At 46.6% G+C, this 27,812-nt stretch overlaps 1 protein-coding gene across 3 annotated transcripts; it reads left to right on the forward strand.

Moving 5' to 3' along the window:
- Positions 1–1,310: 1,310 nt before the first annotated feature.
- On the forward strand, positions 1,311–27,790 carry NOXA1 (NADPH oxidase activator 1). Of its 3 annotated transcripts, none has more exons than XM_090022051.1 (15): positions 1,311–1,538; positions 2,520–2,602; positions 5,579–5,687; positions 9,673–9,807; positions 11,134–11,241; positions 14,299–14,358; positions 15,397–15,434; positions 17,963–18,104; positions 18,701–18,760; positions 20,368–20,452; positions 20,956–21,014; positions 22,107–22,279; positions 23,010–23,115; positions 23,209–23,332; positions 25,639–27,790. In XM_090022051.1, exons 1-15 carry the CDS (start codon positions 1,365–1,367, stop codon positions 25,734–25,736), a joined length of 1,554 nt encoding a protein of 517 aa, XP_089878177.1. In that variant the 5' UTR covers positions 1,311–1,364; the 3' UTR covers positions 25,737–27,790. The 3 variants fall into 3 exon arrangements, with proteins under 3 accessions (XP_089878177.1, XP_089878178.1, XP_089878179.1); XM_090022052.1 differs by having other exon boundaries at positions 22,110–22,279; XM_090022053.1 differs by lacking the exon at positions 9,673–9,807.
- The last annotated feature ends 22 nt before the right edge of the window (positions 27,791–27,812 follow it).

A 27,812-nucleotide genomic window follows, 5' to 3' on the forward strand; every position in this document is an offset into this window, starting at 1 on the left:
AGGATGGGTAAATCCCAGCTCCGACCATGTAATGGAGGAATGGAGACACTGGAAAGGGAAAGAGCAAAATCCAGGACAGCTGAATGCAAATTCCCCTTTGCCAACAGGCACATCCTGGGTTCTGCCACAGTCAGACCTACAAGCTGCGGTTGAAGAGGAAAGTAGTGTGGAGATAAGAGGGAGTTCATGGAAGAAGGAGTGAATTTCTGATCCTCTCCTCTCCGCTTCTGGCTGCCACTACCCCATCCTCTATCTATGCCTCATTGATATTAAAATCATGACACAGATGAGACCAGTGGTAGATTTACTTCAGTTTCATGCATCTGACACAAAGTACTAGGTACTAAAAGACAAATGAAAGTTTTCCATAACTGAAAATTATGGAATAATTCACTAACACTGGATGTTTTTTCCTAAACCCTCAATGGCTATAATGCCCCAAAGCCTGAAGGTTTATATTCATAATTTTTTCTTTATGAAAGCTGGTTGTGAGAAAAAACAGAGATGGTAACATACCAGAGATATTCACCATTAAGAGTTTTCTGGGAAAAGTATGAGAAACCTTGTGAAATTCACAAGTGATAGGCAGGGATTTGTGTTAAGATATCAATGAAACTCAATCCTTGTTAAAATGAAAGCAAACCAATAAAACAAAACTCCTAAAGCTGCACAAGATTCTTTCCACTGATTGTCTTTCCTGAAATGTTTTTGTTTCTAAAATATTAATAGTGTTTTGTTTCTAAAGCATTAATCTAACATACTTGTGGGTGTTCTCATCATTTTAAATGCCTTTTTTAAATAAAACCCTGCTAAGGTTTTGAAATCAATGATATCTTCCACAAGTTAATTCTACAATATATTTCTCTATGATTACTTTCAAATGTGGTGCCTTTCATTTCTTCCCATTTTCAGGAGAAACAGTAAACAATCCTTCTCACTCTATAATCTCCTGTCTATCCATTATGCATATACCCATCATGTCCCTTCTTACTTTTTTGTTGTCTAAACAGCCTGAATATTTTCAATATCAGATATGTGTTATATTTGTTATATAATATGTACATCAGGGTCAGACCCTGCTCTAAGTTCTATCGCTTTTAAATCAATGTCACTGAAATGGCATGTTCACCTTCTGTATATCCTGCAGTTACAAAATAGTCAACATTTAAGTGGACAGCTTTTAGGTTTATTTATTTCTTTTAAATCTAAGTGTGTCTTAACAATGTGCTTAGCAGTAAAAGGAATTTCTAGAGGTTGCACTTCCTTGTTTGTAAAAAAGCTAAGAGAGGTTTCAGGCAAGCAGCCAAACAGTCCCTGACAGGCTTTAGAAAGCAACCTGTTTTGCCTGTGCTCATTGAAGGACAATGGCGTATCGAGACCTAGTTAAAGGCTGGCATGAAGGAGTCCTGGCTGTGGATAAGGGAGACTGGGAATCTGCTTTGAAAATCTTCTCTAGTATTGAAGAGCCTTCCGCTAGGATCTGCTTCAACATAGGCTGTGTGCATCTCTTAACAGGGAATCTTGAGGGAGCCATGCAGGTAAGAGAGAGAGGGAAAAGCAAAATTAGGCTAACACAGACTAACATAGACAGAAGGGAAGCATGTGTTTTGTGTTTACTTTGATCTGGAAATGCAAGAGGACAGTGAATTCAGACAGTAATGGCATGATATTATTTCCTAGGGGATTTTCAGGTGAGCTGTTGTACAGAAAGAATGGAAGACAGAAAGACTAAGCAACTGAAGAAACGATATAGCATGTTGTTCAGAGGAAATGATGGTTATCTGGTGCTGTACAATACATTCTTTTTTCTGTCTATAAGTCTCAGACCAAACCTATTTCTCTTTCATCCTCTTTCCCCCCTTCATTCCTCCAGTCAATAAAGACTTCTTATTCATTGAAAACTGTGCCTTTGATTCATATGTCATAGCATATCCAAATAAACTCTTAAAAATTCTTGAAATGAGACATGACTAGGAAATTATGGGGGGCTCATTAATGTAAATATATGCACTGTTGTTTTGCCTTTTTTGAGATCTGTGATGGAACAATTGCACAAATATTTGGAAAGCAAGCTCTGCAACTTTCTCCTACTCGATCACCATCTTCTTTCAATGATCCTCCTGTACACCAAGAGGGACTCAATGTGTTTTTTTTCCTATAGCTCATCTCAGTTGGCTCTAGATCTTGGGAAGGAGTTGTGCAAGGTGCTTTCCAGGGGTGAAAAACAAAATTTGCTCCAGGCCCGTAGTTCTTCAGATCACAGATGCATGGATTGCACAGTCCCGATGCCCAGCAGGGTTACTTCAGTGACATTCCATCATTTTCCCCCGGGATTGATTGTAACCTGCTGCCTGCTCACTGTGAGGGCTTACACAGAGCCAAATCCTGAGCTCTCTCTGTTCCCCACACTCTTGTGTTTCAGCCTTCCTGTCCTGTAGTTCTAACAGAAGCTTTGCAATCACAAGCTCTACTGGGCAGCATAACAGATTTGTAATATGTGTCTGCATCTTTCTCCTTAGGCATTTGATAAAACAGTTACCAAAGACAATCGTCTAGCTGTTGGCTTCTTTCAAAGAGGGTTTGTCTGTCTGCAGTTAGACAAGTAAGTGCAATGCTTATTAATCTTGCTTCTATCTCTTGTTAATACGTCCTTGCACTTCTAAAATACATTTGGTCCAACGATCTGGAAGTACTTTACAAATATCAGTAAAACTCATAACACTATCATCAGATAACTCAGTATTTCCTCTATTTGACACATAAAGAGACGGAGGCTCAGAGAGGGGATGTGATATATCAGAAGACACATAGTGAATTAGTGGCATAGCTAGGCACAGAAACCAGCCTCTAACTGTTGTGATATATTATGTGTATATACAGATATCCAGAAAGTAAGTAGTCAGAAAACTAAATACATATAACTGATAAACCATAAATTTCCTCTAAAACTACTGTATCTGAGTATGTCCAAGATCCATCAGTGACTGAGCAAAAAACTGAAATTTAGAAGTCACCATAGCAGGTTAAAAAAATGATCTAACAGACCTGTTATCCCACTAGCGTGGCTATTAAATAATAGTGAAATATTAAATAAGTCAATTGTGCAATCTTATACACGGGGGGGGGAAGTATTCTTGACTGTACAGTAATCAGTTTCTACCTAGAAGCAGGAAAAACAATTATACATTGCTCACATGATTTTATACGTTACTGCCCATATCAGTCTCTCTGAAAACCTCTGTGACGTGTGACCTTCTGACCTCCCCTGGCAGTGAATTGCATATGTTGACAATGTGCTCTGTGCTTGATTCTGATCTCATTGATATTTCACTGATGTAGCTCCACTGACTTCATTTGCTCTATTCCTGATTTACCCTGGAGGGAGATCAGTATGAGAACCTGCAGGCACAGCTGGACTGGATGGTCTCCAGCTCCAACTCCAGATTATTCTGATCCCTTTTATTTATTCCATACTCTCCAGGTCTTACTTTCACAAAGTGACCTGTTGTTCTCAAATTCTGGGGTGAGCTGAAGGCAAGCTGTTCTCTGCTTACTTATCTTAGTTCTGGGGCTGACACTGAGCCAAATTCTCATGGCCACCTACAAAGATGCTCTTTTAGATCCCCTGTTGCACAGTTTACGTCTTTGAGCATAGGTGGCAGAGTGCCACTCCACTTACACTGGAAGATGGATCCTGGCCTGTTTTACCTATGGCTGAGAGCATTTAAGCCAGGGGCGGGCAATTATTTTGGGGAGGGCCAGATACCGAGTTTCGGCAAGCCATCAAGGGCCGTATGATAGGCAATGTGCCATACATGCGCTTGTTCAGACTGCACAAGATCCAGCTGACATGGCTCCAAAACATGCTGTGGAAATAGCTGTGCATGGTGAAACATTGCTGACCATAACTGTGCATTGCTTTGCTCTCATGTTCTACCACAACATCAAGTGGCAAGGACTCATCTCCAGTTAAAGACCAAGGGTACCTCACAGGTCAGTAGGGCTCCCCGACTAGCCACAATGCTATTTTCCCCGCTTGTCTTTGGGCATGCCACCCACCTGACTCACCTGCCACACCTTGTTCTTAATTAATTATGATGTTAATTTTCTTGCCCCGATGCCAGGGAGCACTATCTACAGCTCTGATCCTTCCTTACACCGCAGCCCAAGCCTCACAGATGGGATCCAGATGACAGTGCTCCCGGCCTACAGCTGGATCAAGCTTAGGTCTCATTGTCAGGCCTCAGACACACTCACATTCATACCGCCCTCCTCTCACCTGGGCCTCTCACACTCCACCCCCTTTCACAGGGTCTCTTTCTCACATGGACAACTTATGCTACCTTGCTCCCCCTTGGACCAGGCCCCTTAGGCCATAGGCTTAGTTAGTTTGTACCTTGGGTGGCAGACATACCGTCTTTTGGGCCTCTCCCTTGACCCTCACTGGGGTTGTGGCCAGCCAATTACCCAGCCAGGTCTAAGCTTGCTCTGGCCCCTTCCGGGGCAACTCGAGATATGTAAACATACTGGGCACTCAGCCCTATGGTTCTTCTCCCCCACACTGGGGTATACCGTCTCTGCCCCTTCCCAGGGCCACCGGGGTGTTCTTATCCCACACCACAACTGGTGCTCTGGGGTCTCACTAACTGGCTAAGCAGCAGCTCTGCAGAAAAGGACCTGGGGGTTACAGTGGACAGTAAGCTGGATATGAGTCAACAGTGTGCCCTTGTTGCAAAGAAGGCTAATGGTATACTGGGCTGCATTAGTAGTAGTGTTGCCAGCAGATTGAGGGAAGTGATTATTCCCCTCTATTTGGCACTGGTGAGATCACACCTGGAGTAGTGTGTCCAGTTTAGGGTCCCCCACTACATCAAGGATGAAGACAAATTGGAGAGAGTCCAATGGAGGGCAATGAAAATGGTTAGGGACTGGGGTGCATGACTTAGGAGGAAAGGCTGAGGGAACTGGGCTTATTTAGTCTGGAGAAGAGAAGACTGAGGGGGGGGATTTAATAGTAGGCTTCACGTGCCTGAATGGGGATTCCAAAGAGGATGGAGCTGGACTGTCCTCAGTGGTGGCAGGTGACAGAACAAGGTCCAACAGTCTCAAGATGCAACAAGAAAAGTTTAGATTAGATATTAGGAAGAACTTTCTCACTAAGAGGGTAGTGAAGCACTGGTACAGATTACCTAGAGAAGTAGTAGAATTTCCATCTTTAGAGATTTTTAAGGCCTGGGTAGTCAAAGCCTTGGCTGGGATGATCTAGTTGGGGACAGCCCTGCTTTGAGCAGGGAGTTGGTCTAGATGACCTCCTGAGGTCCCTTCCAACCCTAAGTTTCTATGATTTTATGAGTCAAAAGCAGAGTCTTTATTGTAATAAAGACAACGAAGGAGGGACAGGTCAATTTTCTCCGGGGAGACTAAGAGTTTATTCATTTTTGCAGTAAAATCTCCTCTAATTCAGACTGCTGGGAAAAGGAGAAATTTTTTTTGCTAGACTGGTTCCTGAGCTTTGCACTTTCTGTTGCAAATTTTGGTATGCCCTTCTCACCTTCATTTGTCTTCTCCTACACCATAGGTATGAAGAAGCCTTATTTGACAGCCGCATGGCCCTCACTCTGTTAAGATACAACCCCTTCATTGACTACAAACAACTGGGACTGCGGCACATGCTCTACGCCTGGGAGGTAAGAGTGCTGGTGGTAGAACACTCCTCTCAGGTTATTGGTGATCAGTGTCAACCATTCAGGTGCTTTCCAAGCTGTCTCCATTGTAATCAGGATGTTTATATTTCAAAGTAAAACCTTGATGTAATATCACTGCAGTCAGACACGCATGAAGGCTTTAATAGGTTCCTCCTAATCTAGGTTGGATACTTACCTATGAGACTGGAAAACTGAGGGAGAGTTGTCTAATTTCCAAATTCAAACAAGAATGTTATATTAAGAATGTATCTGATGAAAAATGTGTATGGATTATATGCACTGAGATGAGCACACCCAAGTTTCTCTTTAGTTCCTCTGACTGAAGTGGTGGACTTACTTTCCCAAAAATTTCATCTTCTTAGGGCCCAAGTCAGTGTTGTGAGCAGCTAAAGATGCCCTCAACAGGTCCTGTACAGATCCTTTTGAGCCAAAACCAGCAAGGTGTAAAAGCTTTGAGAATGAAATATGAGCAGAAATTAGTCATATTACCTGCTGCTTATCATACAACTACTGCATGAGCTTGACTGAAGGATGTAACGCTCCTTCAGAACACACACTGGGAATTCAGTCCTCAGAATACACATTGGGAACAATTTTCACAGGATCAAGAGCAGTCCCTGGGCTGCAAACAGTCACTTTCAAGGACACATCCTTTCAAGTCCACCACATTTCCCTGCCCACCCCACTTTTATAGTTCCTTCCCTCCCAAGACTCTCATGCAACTACAGGCAGTCCTTGACTTACAACTTTTCGAGTTATGATGAATGGCACTTAAGAAATTCATAAATTCACACCTTGTTTCGACCTTCCACCATAGGTTTTGACTTTATGACACTGGATACAGCTGTGGCCAGCTAGTAAGTTTGGTGTGGTAGAAGGGGAGGGGGAAGGAAAGGGATGTGAGGGGCAGATCAAGGCCCCTGCAGTGAGGGAGGGGTTGGGGCTGGGGCAAATTGCTCATCTGGCGGCTCATCCGGCAACTCCTGCCACTCATCTGGAAGGGAATTGGGGGGCATGTGCCCCCAGATCTGCGTGGGGCAGGTGGGGTCGAAGCTATGCCAGGCTGCACTCCGGGTGGGTAGCGGGGCCTATGGGGGGGCTACAGCCCCCCCATAGCCTCCACTCCAGTGCCCACTCCACCCCACCACCCACCCTGATCTGGGGGCACCCCCCAAACCCTCCCGCCACTTGGTCAGCTGGGGCAGGGTGTGCACAGGACAGAGCCATGGCTCCTTGGCAGTGGCAGGGGTGGTGTAGAGGAGGCATCTCCCAGTGCTGTGCGCAACTCATTCAGAGTCAGTGCAGTGGCCCCGTCCCGCACCCATCCCAACCTGGCTGGATGAGCGGCAGGACAGCATAGCCCCTACTCCAAGCGCAGTCCCAGTCCTACCCACCCCAACCTGCGCAGTTCCGGGGGTGCACGCCCCCCACATGCCCTCCTGGACAAGCGGTGGGAGCCGCCAGATGAGCAACTTGCCTCAGCCCCTCCCTCATCGTGGGGGGCCTTGATCTGCACCCCCACACCTCTTCCCTTCCCCCTCCCCTACCACCACACCAGACTTACCAGCTGGACGCAGCTGTATCTAGCATCCTAAAGGAACCAGTCCCCCATTTATAATATTGTTCCTATGGGAAAATATTTCCAAGTTACGATGTTTCAACTTAAGACACGGTTTTCAGGAACCAATTGCATCATAAGCCTGAGGACTGCCTATACCTAGTGTAATCCTATCTGGAAAAAACAACTCTGTTTAACCTACTCTTACGAATACTTCTTAAAAAGGAGCTAAAAGCCCTGTGTAGAGACAGATAAAATATGTGCATATGAGTGCTCACACTCCCTTTTTCTTCTTTGTCCATTTGGGCTGAAAATCAGGTACATAGTTTCATAGTTTCTTCATAGTTTCTAGGGTCGGAAGGGACCTGAGCAGATCATCTAGTCTGACATGAATAAGAGGGTTTAATACAGAGACTTCCTCAAACTTGAAAAGAGCCATTGTGTGTCTCCAGCCAGGCATGTCCTAGAACCTGTCAGACAGCTTTGTTTATGACTTGTGCTTCTCATACCTGATGTAGTACTTGGTGCCCTTGGCATTCTCCAAATCCAGTTTTTAACATTTTCAATGCCTTTGCAGTGGATAACAGCAATAGCATCTTTTTAAGGACCACCCCCCTACATTTCCTTCCACTCAGCTGCCTTGAAACAATGAAAACATTAAACACAACAAGTATGTTTTAAAAAGCATGGGGTCCCAGTCAAGCTTGAAGTGGGGCAAGGAAATCTGGCACACACACTGGTATGTACAAATATGTATTCCTTTGGCTTTCTTTGGAAGATCACAGAGTGCATATTTCTGCTGCTTTGACCTTCTGGAACAAGCCTCAGTCTTGGGATGACCTTAAACTTTTTCTGAGTGCTAATCTTCTCTCAGATTTCTCATTTTGCAGTGTATCTAAACAAGAGGCCATTGTAAAGCTTTGCCATCAGTAAATGCATGCATGCCCCACCAGTGACAACAATGATGATAATAATAGTTCTAGTTTGTGATTAAAGCTCTAATTATGTTTCAGTCAGATATCTAAAAACATTTTGTAAATAATAAGGGCCAAGCCCTTGTCCCATATGGACTAATACTAGTTTTGCCATTGATGTCCACTGAGCAACCACATTACCTTAATTAAGCCTCACAAGTCTTCTGTGAGGTAGGAGGTATCAATCCATTTGCCAATGCAATGGGAACAGATAAACAGCATATTTACCCCATGGTAATTACTTGCTTGCTTCTAAGGAAAACAGCTATTTTTCTTCAGCCTTTTGACCTCCTTCACACAGCTTGTCTCCACGGACCCAAGATTTATCCCAAGTCCAAGCACTGTGAAAGAGATAAGCATCTTTCTCTTATACACTATACCCAACATTTCAATGTAGATATATTAAAGTTACATTCAAGTCTCTCGTTTGGATTCTGAAATTGGTCTTTAAAGTTGTAAATACCAATTTAGTGAGTCTGAAGGCCATCCTTTTTTAAAACTGGGTCAAATATATTAAAATATAGATGATGAGACCCTCTGGCTATGGATATGCTTACTAACACTCCTCTGTAAGCTTCTGCCAGGGTTTAGGATCAGAACATGGATCCTCATAACATGTTATCTTGCTTCTATTGCTCTGTCAAAAAACTTATGTCATGCTCATTTGACACCCCTCTACTTCCTTCTTCCCCCCATGCTTACTTGATGAATATGCTCCCACTGAGTGAGCTGCATACTGTGGAGCAGTGGGGGCACAAGATAAGCCCTGCACTCTTCCCATGTGTCAGTCCGCTTCCCTTGTCCAACCTGTTGCTCTGCTTTCTGCTCCCTATCTGATCTATAGCTCTGCTTTCTGTTCCCTGATTTATCTGCTGCTGTCCTTCCTGCTTCCTCCCAGATCTGCTGCAGGCTACACACAGAGGCTTCCCATGCTACTTGTGCCACACATGATGAATTTGGCCACCCCTGCTCTACAGTATGGATATCACAAAAAGCAGGTTGCATACTTGGAGAAACCCATGCAACATGCATAAGGAAAAAGCTGAAAGCTCTTGAGGTTTCAGGAGACTTGATTAGTTTTCCATTTGCAATCAAAGAGGTTCCACCTGTGACAGCGCTTCCCCACCCTCCCCATGTAGCTATTTACTCCTAGTATCCCTGCTTCCAGTCCTGACTTGAACCTGTGACTGCCATACATTGTGGGATCTGAAAACCTAACATTATAAAGGCACAATTCTTATTTTCGCTCTGCATGTGAAATTTTGTAAGACATGATTCGTGTAATATCTTCCCTGGAATCAATAGGAAGGGAAAGGTGGGGCTGGTCGGTGTGTCCACGATCTTCTGGTACACCATACCTTTAATTCAGGGTATCTACTTCTGTTTACATTGATTCATCTCACTGATCAGAGAGTCTCACTGTTGCTGTTCTTAGGTGCTGTACAATATTGCAGCAGCGCAGTGCCGGCTTAGGCAGTGGCAGGAAGCTAAAATAACTCTGGAGAACGCTATCGTACAGAGACCTGAGGGAAGAACGGGGAGCCTAGACCTGGCCCTTAAGCGCATACAAGTAAGAGAAATTATAGATACATTTGACTTGGGCTAGAACTAAAACATCTGCATCTACACTAAGAACACTCCTGTGATTAGGGTCTTTCTGATAGTCTGTCTACCTACCTAAATACCTAAGGGTTTTCCTGTCAGAACACAGAAGATGAGATAACCTACCAGAGCTGTGGTAGCTAATCTTGTATCCTGTTTCCATCACTATCAAATGCTTCATTAGAAGGGGCAAAAACCATCATTGCAGACAGTTGTAAAAGAACTGAACCGGGGGGGAGTATCTTTCTAACTCCTATCATTTGGGGAATGTTTATGATCTCAAGTATGATGATCCCCTATAATGTTTAATTCAGAAAATCATACCTAATATAACTCTGGAGGGCCTAATTTTCCATAAAAAATAGCTAATACTTTTTCAGATCCTACTAAGTTGTTAGTCTCAGTGGGCATTTATAGATGTGGTCTGGGAGTGTGGGGTGGGGAGGTGCTCTCAGAGCCGCTCTAATTAAAGCCACCGGAGCATTAAATGTATCAGCATCCTTGCACTGAAAAATGGCAGCAGGGGTGCTTTAACCAAGGGCTCATCGAATGAGCTTTAGTTAAAGTGCCCCGCCACCATTTTTTAGCACGGGGACACAGCATGTCAGAGCAGCCTCCTTGCACATATATAGGCGCCCAGGGATATCTTCAGGCAGTGAGAACCACAGGGTAATTACTAATTAGTGTACAAGATAAGCACTGTGAAAAACTTCTTTTATGGTTTTAAACATGTTGCTCTCAGATTTCACTGTGTCCCTTGTTCTTACGTGTTCATAGATGGTTAATAGGAGCTCCTGGTTTGCCTCCTCTGGACCATCTACTGTATTGTAAACCTCTATGAGATCTTATCTACCTGTCTCCTTTCTTACATTGACAAATATCTTATGATGCTCCTAATTCCTTCCAGGGCCATTGTAAATTTTATTTCCTAATTGTAAATCCATAGTTACAATGTATATAGAACCATGATACAGGGGAAAATCCACTAGTAAAGCAGATTAGAGATTTCTTTAAAAATTTCATTTTATACTCTCCCTTCATCCCTCCCTAATACCAGCACAGTAAGCTTAAAACCAGAGGCATGGCTACATCTGCTGTGATTTTAGCCTGTACATGTTGGCTAAATGCAAGTAACCCTTTTTTTCAAGTTCACACAAATAGTTTTGAGCCACAGTGAATAATCTCCATTAACCAAACACAAGGGGAGGATCAGTGTTTGCTTTTCTCTGTTCTATAGAAACCTTCCATTTATGTTATCTGGCAACTTTTGTTTGATCTCCCCCACCTGGTCTAGGAACATCTTTTTCTGGAGCCCATGCAGATCCCCCTGGGGGAGTTGTTCAGACCACGGAAGAAGGAAGTTGAACAGCTGGATTCAAAAGATTTCCTGGGTAAACCTAAGGTAACGTGGTTACAGAAAGGTCAACTCTGGTGTAGGCACATATGCATGAATGACAGGTTCCTCCCAAGACTGGGGGGGCACCATTTGTAGGTGGCAGCATCAGTGGTGAGCCAGGACTGCCCGCAGATGCCGGTGGTGGTGTCAGCGGCAGGGGAATGGCGAGCGACAAGTGGGGACTGCCCGCAGATGCCAACAGTGGTGTTGGTGGTGGACTGTGGCAAGCAGGGACTGCCTGCCAATGCCAGCAGTGGTGGCAGTGGCGGCCAATCTCAGGAGAGACATGTGCCCCCCCACGTCGCCTATGCATATATGCAATGGCACTTTGATGACTAAAACTGGCAGTGCGCAAACCACATCTCTGTCTGCTCAAGACAGCACCACTACCAGGGCCCTCTGCCAAGCAGTGACCAGCCAGCCACCTGAGACTAGCATTGATTAGGCTCTTTGCCACTGGTGGCACCCAGGAAATACCAGCACGGACTTTTTAGACCATAAATGTAATACCTAATAATTGAGAAACACGCTTTCAGGTTTTTCTGTGTCATTTTTTTGGCGCACAGTGATTCATAGCCTTGAGTGGCTCTTGAGTTTCACAAAGAAGGAGAATAATCAGAGATCTTTTGGAAATGTTTGCATCCATAGAGAGACTGCTCCTAAATTGTTGAGCTTCTGTATTCAGGAGGGGGTTCTTTGGGAACTGAATATTAAAGATAGCCCTCAGCACTTGTATTTGCTAATCAAAGATCTCTGAAAAAGCCACATAAATACTTTGGGAATCCTATGATTGTCCATTACGCTAAAAATGATTCTTTTAAGTTATGGGAATGTTCATGCAGATTACTTCCACAAACTTTGATATTTCCACTTTTGGTGGATTCCTTCTGGGATGAATCCTTAGTTAATGCCCTTAGGAGAAAGTTGTCAAGGCATCAGAGATGTATGAATCATAGAATCATAGAATCATAGACGTCCGGTCGGAAGGGACCTTATAGATCTTCAAGTCCAACCCCCTGCCAGGGCAGGAGAAAAAAGAGGTTGATGCTAGGTAGGCATCAAGCCTCCTCTTAAAGACCGCCAGGGTAGGAGCCAGCACCACTTCCCTTGGAAGTTGGTTCCAGCTCCTAGCCGCCCTAACTGTGAAGTAGTTCTTTCGGATGTCTGATCTAAACCTACTCTCCAACAATTTGTGGCCGTTATTCCTTGTTATGCCAGGGGGCGCTAGGGGAAACAAGGTCTCTCCCAAACCCTTCTGGTCCCCCCTAGTGAGTTCATAGACTGTCATCAGGTCCCCCCTCAGCCTTTTCTTATGGAGGCTGAACAGGTTCAGGTCCCACAGTCTCTCATTGTAGGTTCTGCCCTGTAGTCCCTGGATCATGCGGGTGGCCCTCCTCTGGACCCTTTCAATGTTGTCCACATCCCTCCTGAAATGGGGCGAACAAAACTGGACGCAGTACTCCAGCTGTGGCCTGACCAGTGTTGGATAGAGGGGGAGGATCGACTCTTTGGCCGGATCGACTCTTTGGCCCTACTTGAGATGCACCTGTGGATGCACGGCAAGGTCCAGTTAGCCCTGCCAACCGTGACCTCGCACTGTCGGCCCATGTTCATCCTGGAGTCAATAATGACTCCAAGATCCCTTTCTGCCTCCATACTCTCAAGAAGGGAGTTTCCCATCTTATAAGTGTGCTGCTGGTTACTACTGCCCAAGTGCAGCACCCTGCACTTGTCAGTGTTGAAGCGCATCCTGTTTTTGCTAGCCCACCCCTGTAACCTATCCAAATCTCGCTGCAGTCTTTTCCTCCCTACTAGTGTGCTCACCTCACCCCAAATTTCGGTGTCATCAGCGAATTTAAACGGTGCTTTTCACCCCATTGTCCAAATCGCTGATAAAGAGATTGAACAGCGCGCTCCCCCCCAGGTCAAATATGACCCATCCACCACCACCCTCTGAGTGCAACTCTTCAGCCAATCTGCAATCCAGCTGACTGTGTAGGCATCAATGCCACAGTCATCCCAATTTCTTAATGAGGATGGGGTGGGGGACGGTGTCAAAGGCCTTGCTGAAGTCCAGAAAGACTACATCCACAGCAACACCTGCATCCAAGGCTTTTGTGACCTGATCATAAAAGGCAATCAGGTTGGTCTGACATGACCTGCCCCTAATGAAACCGTGCTGGTTGCCCTTAAGCACCATTTCTGAGGCTGGCCCATCACAGATGTGCTCCATGATGATCTTCTCAAAGAGTTTCCCAAGGATAGAGGTAAGACTGACGGGCCTATAGTTGCCTGGGTCCTCCCTCTTCCCTTTTTTAAAGATGGGGGCCATGTTGGCTACCTTCCAATCATCCGGCACCTGGCCCGAGCACCACGAGTGCTTATAAAGCCGTGCCAAGGGCCCTGCAATAACCCCTGCTAGCTCCCTCAACACCCTGGGGTGGAGAGCATCTGGACCCGCTGATTTGAACACGTCCAGCCCCTCCAGAAGCTCTCTAACCCGGTCCTCCCCAACCGGAGGTCTGGAGGCATTCCCCTCGAGTCCATCTTGCATCGTGGTGGGGAAGTCCTGGTCCCTGCCCAAGAAAACAGAGGTGAAGAATTGGTTAAAGAGGTCTGCTTTCTCCTCTGGTGCAACCACCAGATTGCCCAGAGGATCTTGCAGGGGCCCCACATTTCCCGGTGCTTTCTTCATCCTCCCTATATATTTGAACAAGGATTTTTTGTTATCACTCCTGTGAACTCTGCCCTCTTCTATAACTTTTATAGGTCAATATCCACTTGTACACAGAGGAGGTGAACAAGAGGGTAGTTCACTCACAAATATGTGAAGAATCTGGCTTGCAGGAGCCTGAAAACCAGGCACTGAGGCAGGTGGAGTCACTGCCTGGATCAGATCTGCACACTCCATTGCATGCTGTGGCTTGTCTTCATGCCTTGCCACTGTGGGCATGAGCTTATGTGGACACTTGGCTCAGTGGCTAGGTCCCAGGAACAGTTTTAACAGTGCCTTGCTGTACTTTCATCTGATCTAAAGTCAATCATCACTTTGTCCCCTGGCAGGTGATCTCCTCTGTCATTCCTAATGATGAGTACATTGGGTTTGAGCCTCTCAGGCCACAGGTGAGTGGATCAAAAGAACAACTGACGCTACAATGCAAGATCATATAAAGATATTGCTATCATACAGCTTCATATAGTACACTCTCAGGATAAAAATCCTTTACTGGAAAAGGCTGTTGTAGAATCCACAACATTTTAATGTACAGAGATGTTTCCTGGGACTCTAAGTCTTCCCATGTATCCCACTGCTAAGCATACCCTCAAAGCTCCATATCACAGTAGGTACCTTTCTATGCTTTAGAGCCCATCACTAGTATTTCACTGTTAGTCAGAGGGGGCTATCATTCAGGAAAGTGTATCAGCTGATCTGATGTAACTGTAGTCTGACCTTTCCTGTCCCCTGTAAGTGCAGCTAAATCATAATTTATCCCCAAATGAAATGGGGGATAAATTATTGAGATTTGGCTTCATTTACTGTGGAATAGGAGTGGACAGATTAAACAATTACACCAGATTCAGCTACACCATGGTCAGTCCTTCCTCACCCCATTTAAAGTGTTCTAACTGTTTTACCTGTCCAGGCCCGGAATTAAAGCTCTAAGAGTAGAGTCCCTGCCATACTTGCCTTATACTTGTCAAGCACCATAAGAAATCCATCGCAGTAAATCTGTGTGAGTTACACCATCATATGAAGCCCTTACAGTTAGGAGTGGGAGAGCATGACTAGACTGTGTGGAGTGTAGTTGGAAGAAGGGGATACCAGTCCAACACTCCTTAGCGGTGCAGCTCATTAGAGTGGGGAGTGTGCACATTTTCACTGATTTCACAGAGAAGTAGGGCTGGAAGGGACCTCAAGAGATCATCTAATCCAACCAGGTATCAAATGTGTGACCCTGGTGTTAATAGCACCACACTCTGAAGGCTCTCTTTACAGGGGCTTTAGCATGACAAGTATGGACAGGAGAATAGGAGGGAAAAATATCATCAGAGCCTGAAACTGTCTCTGGCCCTGACTCTCTTAGCCAGAGAACAGGTGTATATAACTGAATATTGGTTGGCCACAAACTTTTCTGAGCTGATGCTGTTGTTTCTTCACAGACAAAGGGCTTTTACAAACCCAGTGCTGATGCTGTGCGGTAAGTAACCAGCTCCCTCCTCCTCCCCAGCTCTGCTCTTCTATCACTCTTCCCTGTACAGAGCATCTTGTTTGGTCCCCATTTGTCCTGGTTTGAAAACCCCATAATATCCCAACCCATATGTCCATCAGTGTGGAGAAAATGCTGAGCATGTAAGGCTTGTATGACTGCAAGAATTATTGCAATAATGCAGAACTATTTACTACTGTTACTGAACATCCATGGTATCCTTTGTGCCAGTCTCAAAGCACTCCATGTATGTATGTGTTTCAGTACTTGTAGCATTGCACTAGTTGGTGCCATGATGCAAGCAAAGGATGAACTTTGGGAATTCTCAGAAATAGCTGGAGGATGCCAGAAGGAAGCTCTTTCAGCATCACTTGGTTCTAGTAGATGATAGCAGGTTCTTCAAAATGCCATGCCTTGTCATTCCTGATAGACTACAAACAAAGGCTAATACAGCAGAAGCATAACTAGCAAGTTTTGACCTTGAGCAAAAGCCTACTAGAGAGCATGCAGGGAGCAGAGGGATGATCAGTGCCAGAGAGCAGGTGAGGGGTGGGAGGGCAGGTCAGCCTTACTGGTTGCTGCCAAGACAGGGTCTCTCTCCACTCCTGCTGTGGTAGCACTGTGGTGTCCCTGTGCCCATATGCTGCTGCTGCTGCCATTGCCTTTTCCTTAGTGATGATTTAAGCTGTGCTTGCTTGTATTTGTGAGGTGTGTGAATATATGGGGACAGAGATCAGGGAGATAGAGCAGAACAGACTTGCCTTTTCCTCAGATTCCAGAAAAACGGAAACTCCTTCTTCTGAATTCATAGATTTCATAGACATCAGGGCTGGAAGGGACCTCGGGAGATCATCGAGTCCAGCCCCCTGCCCAAAGGGCAGAAAGTCAGCTGGAGTCATAGGATCCCAGCAAGATAAGCATCCAATTTACTCTTGAAGGTGTTCAGTGTAGGTGCTTGAACCACCTCCCATGGCAGGCTATTCCAGACCTTAGGGGCTCGGACAGTAAAGAAATTCTTCCTTATGTCCAGCCTGAAATGGTCTTGCAGTAGTTTATAACTGTTCAACTTCATCGTCCCTTGGGGCACTCTGGTGAACAAACGTTCCCCCAAATCCTGGTGGTCACCCCAATAAACTTATAAGTAGCCATCAGATCACCCCTGAGCCTGCGCTTTTCCAGGCTAAAGAGCCCCATGGCTCTCAGCCTGTCGTCGTAAGGTCTGTTTTCCTGACCTCTGATCATGCACGTGGCTCTCCTCTGGACTCTCTCAAGCTTCTTCACATCCTTTTTGAATGGTGGAGCCCAAAACTGGACGCAGTACTCCAGCTGCAGCCTCACCAAGGCTGAGTACAAGGGGAGAACGACGTCCCGGGATTTCCTTGGTCAGGAAGGCACCAGAGAAAGGAGTAGGCTCACTCCTGGGAACAGTGCTGCCTGAGTGTGCAACTGCACCGCTCTGTCACACTTACCTTTAGAAGAATCAGAGTAGAAGGGTCACAGTGTCTTTTCCTAGTCTGCAGATATCTGAGGAGATGAACCAAAGAAGCAAAAATAAGACTCGCACTAAACCCATAGATAGCCCCTCCCCAGGGGTAAGAAGGGCTCCAAGGCTAGGGACAGATGGTGTATTTATCCCTGGATAAGTTGTGCCTGTGTTTGTCCCAGAAGGTAGCAGTGTGGGGAATGCCTGAATGTGCAGTGTGTGGAGCTGCTCCTACCCTGTTCCCAATGTGCTGGAGGAGCCAAGGGACAACTAAAGCAGTGGAGACACTCTGGCTGGCAGCCAGAACATCTTCCAAGAGGACAAAGCCTCTGTGCTTACCAGCGCACACCCCTATGTGCGCCACACTACTTTTTAAATGTTTTTTTTAGCTACTGGGATTCCCTGGTAGCAAAATTTGCCCCGGCACTGCAAATTTGCAGCGTGCCATATGTCTTAACATTCTGGGCATGCGGTTTGCGGCACCACAGAGGTTTGCAGTGCTACAAACGGCACATGCTTGCATGTCTGGATAAAATGGTTTATCCTGGGACAAATGTAATGTCTGCTTGCAGCCTTAGCAAGGACACTCTGGCTGCATCCAGACAAGTGAAGAAGTTTGGTTTCCTTGGGACAAGTAGTAGCAGCACACCTTGTGGGGGTGGGAGAGGCTGGGGCTAGCAGCTGTGCTGGTCCCAGGAGCCTTACTTGGGGCCCTAAGGGCAGAAGAAGCTGAAGCTGCAGCACTCCTGCAGCTGGGAGCCTGGCCAGCAGCTGGAGCATGGCTCTGGCCATCCAAGCTCCAGTTTTGGGCAGCACAAAATGCCACCACGTATGCCACCCCACTTTTTTCTTCATAGGTTTTTTTGAGCCCAGGATCTCCCTGGGTCAAGAAAACCCTCCGCACTGCTGCAAGGTAGCAGCATGGGAAATGCCTGAATGTGCCATGTGTGGAGCTGCTGATGGGTTGGCACTCCAACATACCACATGGCCACATTCATCTGGATGTGGTCTCTTTGTTTCTTTTTTTTCTCTCCAGAGACTGTGACTCAGGCTATTATCGTGTCCTGAGTCATTATTACCCCAAGGACTCTGACAAGGTGGCTTTGAAGGCCAGCAGCCTCGTCTTTGTACTAACCAAAGACACAGATGGCTGGGCTACAGCCATACACAATGGACAGGTATGTGAAACTGGAAAGTCCTGGGCATGCACCATTAGCAGGGCCTCCATGAGGCTTTAAGATATTTCTTTAGTAATTCTCTCGAGCTTTAGGAGCATGAAGAATGGAATATGTTGGTACCTCTTCTGAAGCTATCATCAATTTATTTTCATGGATTGGCTACAAGGCATAGGAGTCTTTAAGGATTGTTAAGCTTCTAATTGCCATTGGGCAACAAGAACAGGTGAGCTGTTTGCATCAATAGAAGCATCACCTTCCACAGAAAAAAGCACAAAGGTATATCCAGGATTCATTCAGTGTCCCACTTATAACTGCTACCTGCAGAGCAGTTTCCTCAGAAGGGGCAGTAATATATTTCTGTGTGCTCCCATTGGCATCACTCTCCATGGGCACACCATGGCTGAGTCAATGCTTGTATTGTTTATATTGCAGTAGTGAATAGGAACCTGGGTCTTGAAGCATGACCTCACTGGGCTATGCCCTGCGCTGACCCATCTCAGATACTGCCTGCCCCAAAGAGCTGCCATTCAAAGGTTCTGTGTCTGCCAATGTAGCTAGGTCTCACCTGGTTTTCTCTTCTACTTTGCATTCCCCAGAAATTGTGCGTACCAACCTCTTTACTGGAACCTGTTCATGACCCAAAGGCTGACAAGTGGGTAAGATGATAACTTCGTAATCATGGTGGTGGGGAAAGGGCAAGGAAATATGTTCAGGACACTCAGGCATGGTATGTGAAAGTAATCTGAACCTGAAGACCTGGCAGTGGGTGTCATTTCACCAGAGGGAGAGTCCAGAGCTTTTGAATAAGGACAATGTGAAATCCAAGCAGTTGGAGAAAGGTGGGTTTTTTTCGTGCAGCTCTGATCTGTTTCCTGCAGAGTCTATTTGTTTTATCAGCCTCTCTGCCTGGTTGGAAGCTTTTGTGTTGTAAGCAATGTACCATTGCTCTCATCATGAGGGATCCTGGTTTTCTCTAATAAAAAAATACAAAATTTTCTGATTTAACCCCCACCCTCCAAATCCACATTTTTCCATGATTAAAATGAAATGCCACTATATATACATACATACATATACATATATACACATACAGATTTTTACAGCAGCACAAATTATAGGCTAATAGACATCACTACCTGTTGCTGCACCACAGGACAATAAAAAAAAACACCAAATCCACCTTTTTTTCTGTGGTTAAAATGAAATGTCACTATATATTGTTGCTGTTGCTGGACACGCCCACACCCCCATGCTGGCTTCCCGTGCAGCACCCTACAGCTGCATGCTGTGGCCCCCCCACCCTGATGGCCAGCGCAGCCAGTGGCCACATCTGGCAGTTGCTCCCCATGAGGGGAGCAGGGGGGGACCACAGTGTGCCACATGGGGAGTGGGCGTGGGGGGTGTGCCCTGCCCCATGGCCATGGGTTGCAGCCAGTGGGCACTGCCTGTGTGCCCCCATGCCAGCTCCCTACATGCCCATGCACCACGCCCCCCCTGGACCCTGTGTGCCCTGCAGCCACAGCCAGCAAGTACTCTCCACATGGAGGGGGCATGGTGCATGGCTGTGGGGCGGCACGCAGGGAGTAGGCACAGGGGGCACACCGCGCCCCACGATGCACCTGGCAGTCACGCCCTCCCCCGCACTGGGAGTCCAAGAGCCAAGAGTAACAAGCTGTGGAGTCCAAACACTAGGAGCTCAGCTTACAGTTCAGGCAGGCATCAAGGACCAGAGCTAAGAGACTAAAAGGAAGGCATCAGGAGCAGGCCAGAGGAAAAAGTCTGTCTCATTAAGAACCTATAGGGCACATCTACATATTCATTAATGCACCATAATCAGTGCTATCGTGCATTAGCACAAATAAATGCTTTTTTGTGATGCATAATGCTCATTGGACTAGTCAACTGTGCATTGGCACAGTTTTTGCCAGCCATGCTAATACACAGTAGAATTAATCCAATGGGTATTAAGCGTCTCATGTAGATGTGCCCACAGAGTACCAGCTGCTGCTTACATCCAACAGCCGCACCCAAGCACTTTAACTGGGACCAGCAGGGGGCACTCAGGTACCAGGCAGCTGGCAGCCAGTCCCACCAGAGTGACCAGGACCAGTGGGCAGCCTGTCAGTCTGCCTGCCCCCCAGACTCCTGGCAAACAAGGAACACTGTAGCTGATTTCTCAGCGCCTTGTGTACTTAGAACCGTACTGCCTGACATCGACCTCTTGTACTCTCCCCAGTGTCTGGCTCATTTTTCTCTCTTGCAGAAAATTGATAATGGGATCCCACTTCCTCCTGATAAAGTACCCCCCAGCCGACCCCACCTGAAGCAAAGAGACAAGCAGCAGCCAGGTAAATCTCACTTTGTGGGACCAAAGATCCCAATGAGAACCAGTACTATGTCTGTGTGCTCCAGATGTGGCCCTGGATAAATGCTGTAGCTGCCATTTGTCCCTTGCTGCTCTTCCCACATTGCAGAGTACACAAAAGTTCTGCATCTCCATACCAGAAGGGTGTATACAGCCTCTCTGCCAGGGAGATGTGGCAAAGAACGTCTTGCATTCAAAGGCTTGTCTAACTGTATCCCAACTACATAGTTGGCCCAATAAAAAAGATCACCCTAAGAAATCCTCGCCTCTCACATAATTTCTGGGCCATCATGACTACAACATCAGTCTTGCACTAACAAGTGAAGTAATAAAATCTTTGGTCCTCAAGTTGGCAGGAATCCTGCAAGCCTGGACCTGACCAAAACTCTCCAAATACATCTCTTCAAAGAGGCATTTCCAGCTGGCGGGGGCATTGGGTCTGTATGAGTCCTTATTGAGTCTCTCTTGATTTGTTTTGCTTTACAGGATCAACTGAGGGAGATGGCATTAATGCAGATGATGCTAATTCCCAACCAAACTTTATGGTAAGATGCTCCAGTGTCACAAACCCAAACTAACAATATGCAGACAAAGTTCATCTTATAAAATCACTGGAACATAATGCAAGGGCTAAAACTCTGAAGCTGTCCCAAATTCTGGAGCTCACTGAAAAGACTCCTTCCAGCCTGCAGTCCCCATCTCAGAGAGATTTTTTTCCAGATGGCTTTTGTTCTATCATCAGCCATCTCCCTGCTACCTCCTGAGCCCCTCCATCATCACAGGTTGTATCTATATCATTCTCCAGAGCTCTGCCTCCTTGTTGCACTGGGGATCCCTAAGGTCACCATCTACAACAGTAGAGCTGATTGAACACTGTAATCCTGACTCCCCAAGTCCCCTGTTTCAGTTATAGCGTTTTCTGTCTGTACCAATGGGGTAGACCCCCACAAACAAACAAAAGAAGTCCAAATTACTGGTGGGTTGAACATCAGTATTTGCTTTCTTCTGAGACATTATTCTTTGCTGCACTTCCTGATCCAGATGGTTGCCATGTATAGCTAGCAACCATGCTGTGCTATGCTTTGAAGTGCTGTATAGGTGTATTTCTGTATAGGTAGAATCACTTAAACCACTTTTGCCTGCTTCATATGGGGCTAAAGCCCTTCTTCAGTGGAAGTGAAGTCACCTCTACCCCTATTTCTGTTGGCTAAGCCAGGAGACTCTGCTGGTGATTTGGGGGTCAAGCTTCAAAAGCTACAGTTTCCTTAGGAAATGTTGATACCTGTCAGCACCTTTATCAGGCTGCCTTTATAGGGCACTGTGATTGTGAGGACTCTTCCCATTTCCCCACTGGCAGGAGCAGAACCCCCATGCTGAGTAGAGAGCAGCAGAGCCATAGGGTTCAGATCTGGCCTTCTTGGGATGATAATGAGTATGTTAGGATCCTGGCTTTCAAACCACCCATATGAACTACCTGAGACATTTAAATGGCTGCTCTGATGCTATACTTGCAGTCAGTTTGGTGGCCTTGAGGTTGGGTATTTGGTTTCAGGCACGTTTCTTAATTTTGATTTCTGCTGGTGAAAGAGCCCAGAACAAGCCACCCAAACTGGACTGTCCTTTGCACCATTTGTTAGCAGGTCCCACAGTCCCCAAAAGAAGCAGCCTTCACTGTGGATGGAACCATCCTACTGAAAGTCCATTGCTCTTACACAATAGAAATGCAAGTGAGAGAGGCTCTATCTCTGTCCGACCTCAGGTCTCTGCTGAAGGAGAAGTTCTGTCAAGATGCAGAGCATGGAAACCTCAGGTAAGGTCTTGCATATCAGACTGGAAAAAAGCCAGAACTCTGGGTACGTGTAGCTGATGCAGAGGACTTATTTGGAATTCTTCTTGCATGGAGAGCTGCAGCTTTCTTCTCACCTTTGCAGGGAAGCAGCTGAAGTTGTGCAAAGAGGTGTTAGCCCAGAGGTTCAGGCATTACAGCTTTGTCTGCCACCCATCTCTCTCTTTGGGGTGTGTTGTCCTTTGGTAGGGCTCACACAGCCCTAAAAATAGTTCACAAAAAATATGCGCACAGCAAATGGTACAACATCCCCCTTCCCCACAGACTTATTCGTGTAGTCTTGTCCTGTTGATATTCCATCCCACCACTCTAGGACACAGCAGAAACACATAGGGGCCAGCAAATAAGTTTGAACAAGGGATGCTTCAATGAAACAAAACATTTTCTGTGAAGCCGCACTAGCATTAGTGGAACTGTGGGAAACAAAGAAAAATACTAGTGTAGATGCCACTGGCATGTATTTGATTTTCTCATACCTAGCTTGGCATTTAAGGCCACGTTCAACTTGATTATACCTTATGGGGCTAATTTGGAGGTGATGTTTAAATGGATGGGAGTTTAAAGGGCACTGGGTTAGTAAAATATATGAACTGAGGATACAAGAACAAAGACTAGGTTGCATGGCCTAAGCCTGTTTCTAAGACATTTTCTCTCATAGATGAGATAAACTAAATGAGTTAATGAATCACTGCAGTTACAGGCATTCAAGCAGTGAAGAGCTGATTGCAGTTTCTGGGGAAGAGGATCTTGGGAAGATGTGGCAGCAGGTGATGGATGGAAAGCTGACACTCTGGTGCCAGGTACATGGACCTTTTGGGGCCTTTTTTGCCATGTTAGACTCTAGGGCAATCTCTGCATGGCTGTGTGATTTACACTTTGGCTTTGTCCTGTAGGGCCCAGATTCCTGTTCAGACAGACCCATTCTCTACCAGATGATAGCAGCATATAGATACACTGCAGAAGGGCCAGAGGATCTGGAATTCAATGAAGGAGACACATTGGACATCCTCACAGAAGGTAGAATTTTTCTTCCAAACGAAATGCTGTATTGGGCAAGGCTTGTTTGCAGAAATGGCATGAGAATGGCTTAGACCAGGGGTCAGCAACTATAGCCTGCAGACTGGATCTGACCCACAAAGGGATTTTATTGACCCCACCAAGCATGTTCACATGAGAATGCACCATCTAGTACCCACCTCTGTCAACTTGATCATGCATTAGCAGATGCATGAGGAAGAGGTCCAGGGAGGTGATGATTCCCCTCTATGGGGCACTAGTCAGGTCGCAGTTGGAGTATTGCATCCAGGTCTGGGTGCCGCAGTTCAAGAGGGATGCGGAGAATCTTGAGAGGATTCAGAGAAGGGACACTCGTATGGTCAGAAGCCTGCAGGCAAGGTCCTATGAGGAGAGACTGAGGGACCTAGATCTCTTCAGCCTTCACAAGAGAAGGCCAAGAGGTGATCTTGTGGCTGCCTATAAATTCATCAGGGGATGGCAGTAGGGAATAGGAGATGCTCTGTTTACTAGTGCACCCCCTGGAGTAACTAGGAACAATGGCCATAAATTGGCAGAGAGCAGATTTAGGTAGGACATAAGAAACAACTTCTTCACAGAAAGGGTTGCCAGAATCTGGAATGGGCTTCCAAGGGAGGTAGTCCTCTCCAATACCTTGGGGGTCTTCAAAAAGAGACTGGACAAGCACCTACCTGGTGGTCGTCTGACCCCAGCGCTCTTTCCTGCCCAGGGCAGGGTGTTGGACTCAGTGACCTACTGAGGTCCCTTCAAACCCTAACATCAATGAACTGCCACTTCTGGCTTGAGGCCTGAGCTGTACTAATTTGGTCCACTATTACTGAAAGATTGCTAACCCCTGACTTAGACCATGAGCCTTCTATTAGCTGGGTGCCTAGGCCAGGGGTGGGAAAAGTCTGGCCCACAAGCCAGATTCAGCCTGTGGTAGACTCCATTTCCTATCAGCCCTGTGGCGGAGGCTCCTTCTGCTGCTACCAGACCCAGCTCTGATGCCCAGTCAACCCCAGCCCATCCACCCTGCACCCACCATTAGGGGTAGGACACCAAGCTGGGCAACTGGGATGGGACCGTGACCAGGAGTGAGCCAGGCAGGCAGAGCCAGGGAGATCCCGGGATCTTGGGGTGGTTACAGCGTGGGGCCGGGGCCAGTGCAGAGCCACAATCCACTGCATGCATGACCTTGCAATGACCACAGGCAGGGGTGTGAGGGGAGCAGATCGTGGCTCTACCCCAACCCCAGTTCCTGCCCCGTGCTGTCACTGCCCCAAGATCCTGGTCCCGGTGCAGCTCCCCACCCAGCTGTGCACCCTGCCTGCAGTGCTCCCCACCAGTCTCCATGGAGACCCTGGGAGCACAGGGCTGTGACCGTGTGAGGCCATAACACCAAGGAGCCGGGCAGAGCCCTTGTTCTGCAGCCCCACACTGTCACAGCCCCATGCTCCCAGGGTCTCCATATAGTGGGCATGGGCAAGTATTTCGGCTGAAGGGCCACTTAACAAGTTTTGGTGACCTGTCAAGAGTCGCATGGGTAGCCCCACCCCTTGACGGTTGCTCTGCCCTGTGTCACCATCTTGGGACCAGAACTCCCACCCCTAACCCCTGACCTTTGCCACTGGAAGCCCACCCCCAATACTGGTTTTGCGGGGGGGGGGAGGAGGGGGGTGTTGCCATCTTAGAACCAGGAAGAAAACAAATCATACACTTAAACTCAAACACCTACTACAACATATTTATTACAAAAAATAATTTTATGATTCCTGTTTGCATACTGTATATAGAAGGGATTGCATAGTAACTCAAAAATAAATTCTTAGTTTTGTATATTGTGTGGGTGTGGGTGTATGGTGGGGTGTGTGTATGGGAGGTTTGCGAGGGGGTATGGCTGTGTGTGGGGGGGGCACAGGGTATGTTGAGGTTGTGGGGGCAGGCTGTGGGTGTGTGGCATTTGTGGGGTATGACAGAGGGTGGGGGGTGTGGGGAGCACTTAGGGCTCAGGCACCCAGTGGGACATGGCTCCAGCCAGCACTGCACATTGCAGCAAGGGGTGCAGCCTCCGCCAGGCAGTCTGTATCACCAGCGCTCCCCACCACTCACGTGCAGCCCTCACACTCACTGGGCACAAGAGGGAAGACCCAGGCGCTGGAGCCAGCTTCCTTCTTCTGTGGGACTCTGGTACAGAGACTTGTACTGGCTCTTAACATAGGGGAGAATTTCTCCCTTAACAGTTTCTAATCTTTCTTTGTTCATCTAGGAAATTTCTAGATCCTCACTGTTTTTTTGTGTCTTACTAGTGAATGAAGATTGGCTTGAAGGCCGTTGCAATGGTAAGATCGGCATTTTTCCCAAATGCTTTGCTGCTCGAGCCAGCGTGGACCCAGCCCAGCCTTAATAAAGTGGAGCCTTTTCATGTCAGGCAGCACAAGAATCAGCAGAGCTCAAGCCCAGCTTCATTTTATTTCTGTTTCCCAAAGAACAAGAGAAGTTTACACCAGTTTGTTCAGTTCAAGCCAGAACTAGCCCCGCTCAGTATTTTAACAAAGCTTCCTACGAAGGACATGTGGTATGGGACTGCATGTTATCTGAGAACCCGTGAGAATCAGTTCAGAAGCATAAAGAGCATTTCTATAACCCATTTCACTACTTGTTTTTTGCTGTTTTTTACCTCTGTATTGCACAGTACTCAAAGTGGGACAGGAGCTCTGTGTAGGCTGAGGAGCAGGGGTGAGTACAGAGCTGGGTACAAGGCTGCCTTGTAAGGAAAGACATATTGGGAAGCGCTTATATAGCCCACAGATGGAGCTTTATTATCTTGGAGCCACCACAAGTAGCTTCTGAACACAGGACTCTTGAGAGTACGCCCAGCCTATTGGCTTCATGGTGTGCTTGGCCTGCATGGGCCTCTGGGAGCTCACTCAGCCCAATAGCTTCACCACAAGCTTGGACCGTTCCAGTCCTTAGGAGACCTCCTTCAGCCCATCAGCCACAGGGTAGACTCTGCATCACCCACCTATAACTACTCAGCCTGCATCAGCCTTTGGGAGCTCATTTGTCCCTTCCTACTATCTGTCTGTCCTTTCACTTGGTACAAATGCTCTGGGGAACTGAGAGCCCATCAGCCTTTCTTGGTCTTGACCTGGCCTTTGTAAAGTTTCTCACAGTGTTAATTTTGCAGGGACACCAGACAAGCACAGGCCTCCGTAATGTCTCTGAGATTTTTTACCCTGCCTGGCAATCAACTGACCCAGGCCATTGTACAGTCTTGGTTCCTTACATCCCTATGCCCTACTGCCACAACCTGGTCAAGCTGCAGCCTTCAGGTGTGGAGGAAAGGGTAGCTGCCAAGCTTATTTCCATGAGGGCCTTCAGCTTACCACATGTTCCTGTGCAAAAACAGAAGAGCCCAAAGCCAATCACCGTTTGTGCATGCTGTTTGCCATGCCAAGCTGAGGGATGGCCAGGGCAGGGCAGGTTGTGTTTCACATGGAAAACATGTCACCAGCAGTTGAAATTCCTAGCTGGTGTCTTTGGTTTTGTTGTAAAGTGATTCTTAATGCTTTTTGGAGGTTTTAAATAGACATTGGGGGCGGGGCGGGGGGTGTCTATAGCTGGGGATGGTCATGGGTTTTACTGGGTTCGGGGCATAGGCATTTAAAAAAAAAAAAAAAAAAAATCCAACGCTAGGCCAGTGGTAGGAGCTGTTTGCAGACCTATCACCTGCTTGTTATTTTCTCATCTGAAAATGCCAGTAAGCACTTCTAAGATAATGGACTGCTTTGGGAAGACATTATTTCGTGTGTGGGGGCTCTTGTCCTGTCAAGGAAGGAGGACACAAGTGACTATCACAGCATTCACAAGGAGGGTACCGAGACAACTGTATCTTCTCATCTGCCCTTCCTCTCGGTCAGAACTGCTAGCCTTCTTCCCAAACCTGCAGGAGTCTTCAACCGTGGGATTCATAGATGTTTAGGCCCTAAAGGCTTACTATTATCATCATCCAGTCAGACCTCTTGTATAAAGCAGACCACTAAGCCCTGCCCAATAATTCCTGCACCAGACCCACCACTTCTAGCTGAGTTGGAGGGTGACTTCTAGAAAAACTTCCATTCTCACTATAAAGACATTAAGGGATGGAAAAACCTACCACCAGGCTTGATAAGACGTTCCAGTCGTTAATCACCCTCCTTGGTAAAAAACAAACAAACTTACATCTAGTCTGAATCTGTTTGGCTTCATCTTTCAGACTTCTGTCTACTAAATTAAAAATAAATCTATTATAAGAAATCTTTTCCCCATGGATGGATTTGTAGATTGTGATCAAGCTGCCCCTTAGCCTTTTTTCAGAGGTAGGCATTAGCAGAGATAAACTCAAAAGATATCTTGAAATGGTGGGAAATGACTTAAAGTCCCACTGGAGCCACTTCCCCTTTTCTCATTTGTGAAGGGGAGGTTAAGTCCATTATCCAGA

This window comes from Crocodylus siamensis, chromosome 11, assembly GCF_052110815.1.
Source record: "Crocodylus siamensis isolate JL-2025a chromosome 11, ASM5211081v1, whole genome shotgun sequence".
In the NCBI taxonomy this organism is placed as follows: Eukaryota; Metazoa; Chordata; order Crocodylia; family Crocodylidae; genus Crocodylus; species Crocodylus siamensis.

Bases quoted from the DNA above. Each gene is read 5' to 3' on its own strand.
- NOXA1 (XM_090022051.1), top strand. From the start codon at position 1,365: ATGGCGTATCGAGACCTAGTTAAAGGCTGGCATGAAGGAGTCCTGGCT. The intron at 21,015-22,106 runs GTAAGATGCTCC...ACCATTTGTTAG, and splicing joins ATTCCCAACCAAACTTTATG to CAGGTCCCACAGTCCCCAAA. The intron at 23,333-25,638 runs GTAGAATTTTTC...GTGTCTTACTAG, and splicing joins ATTGGACATCCTCACAGAAG to TGAATGAAGATTGGCTTGAA.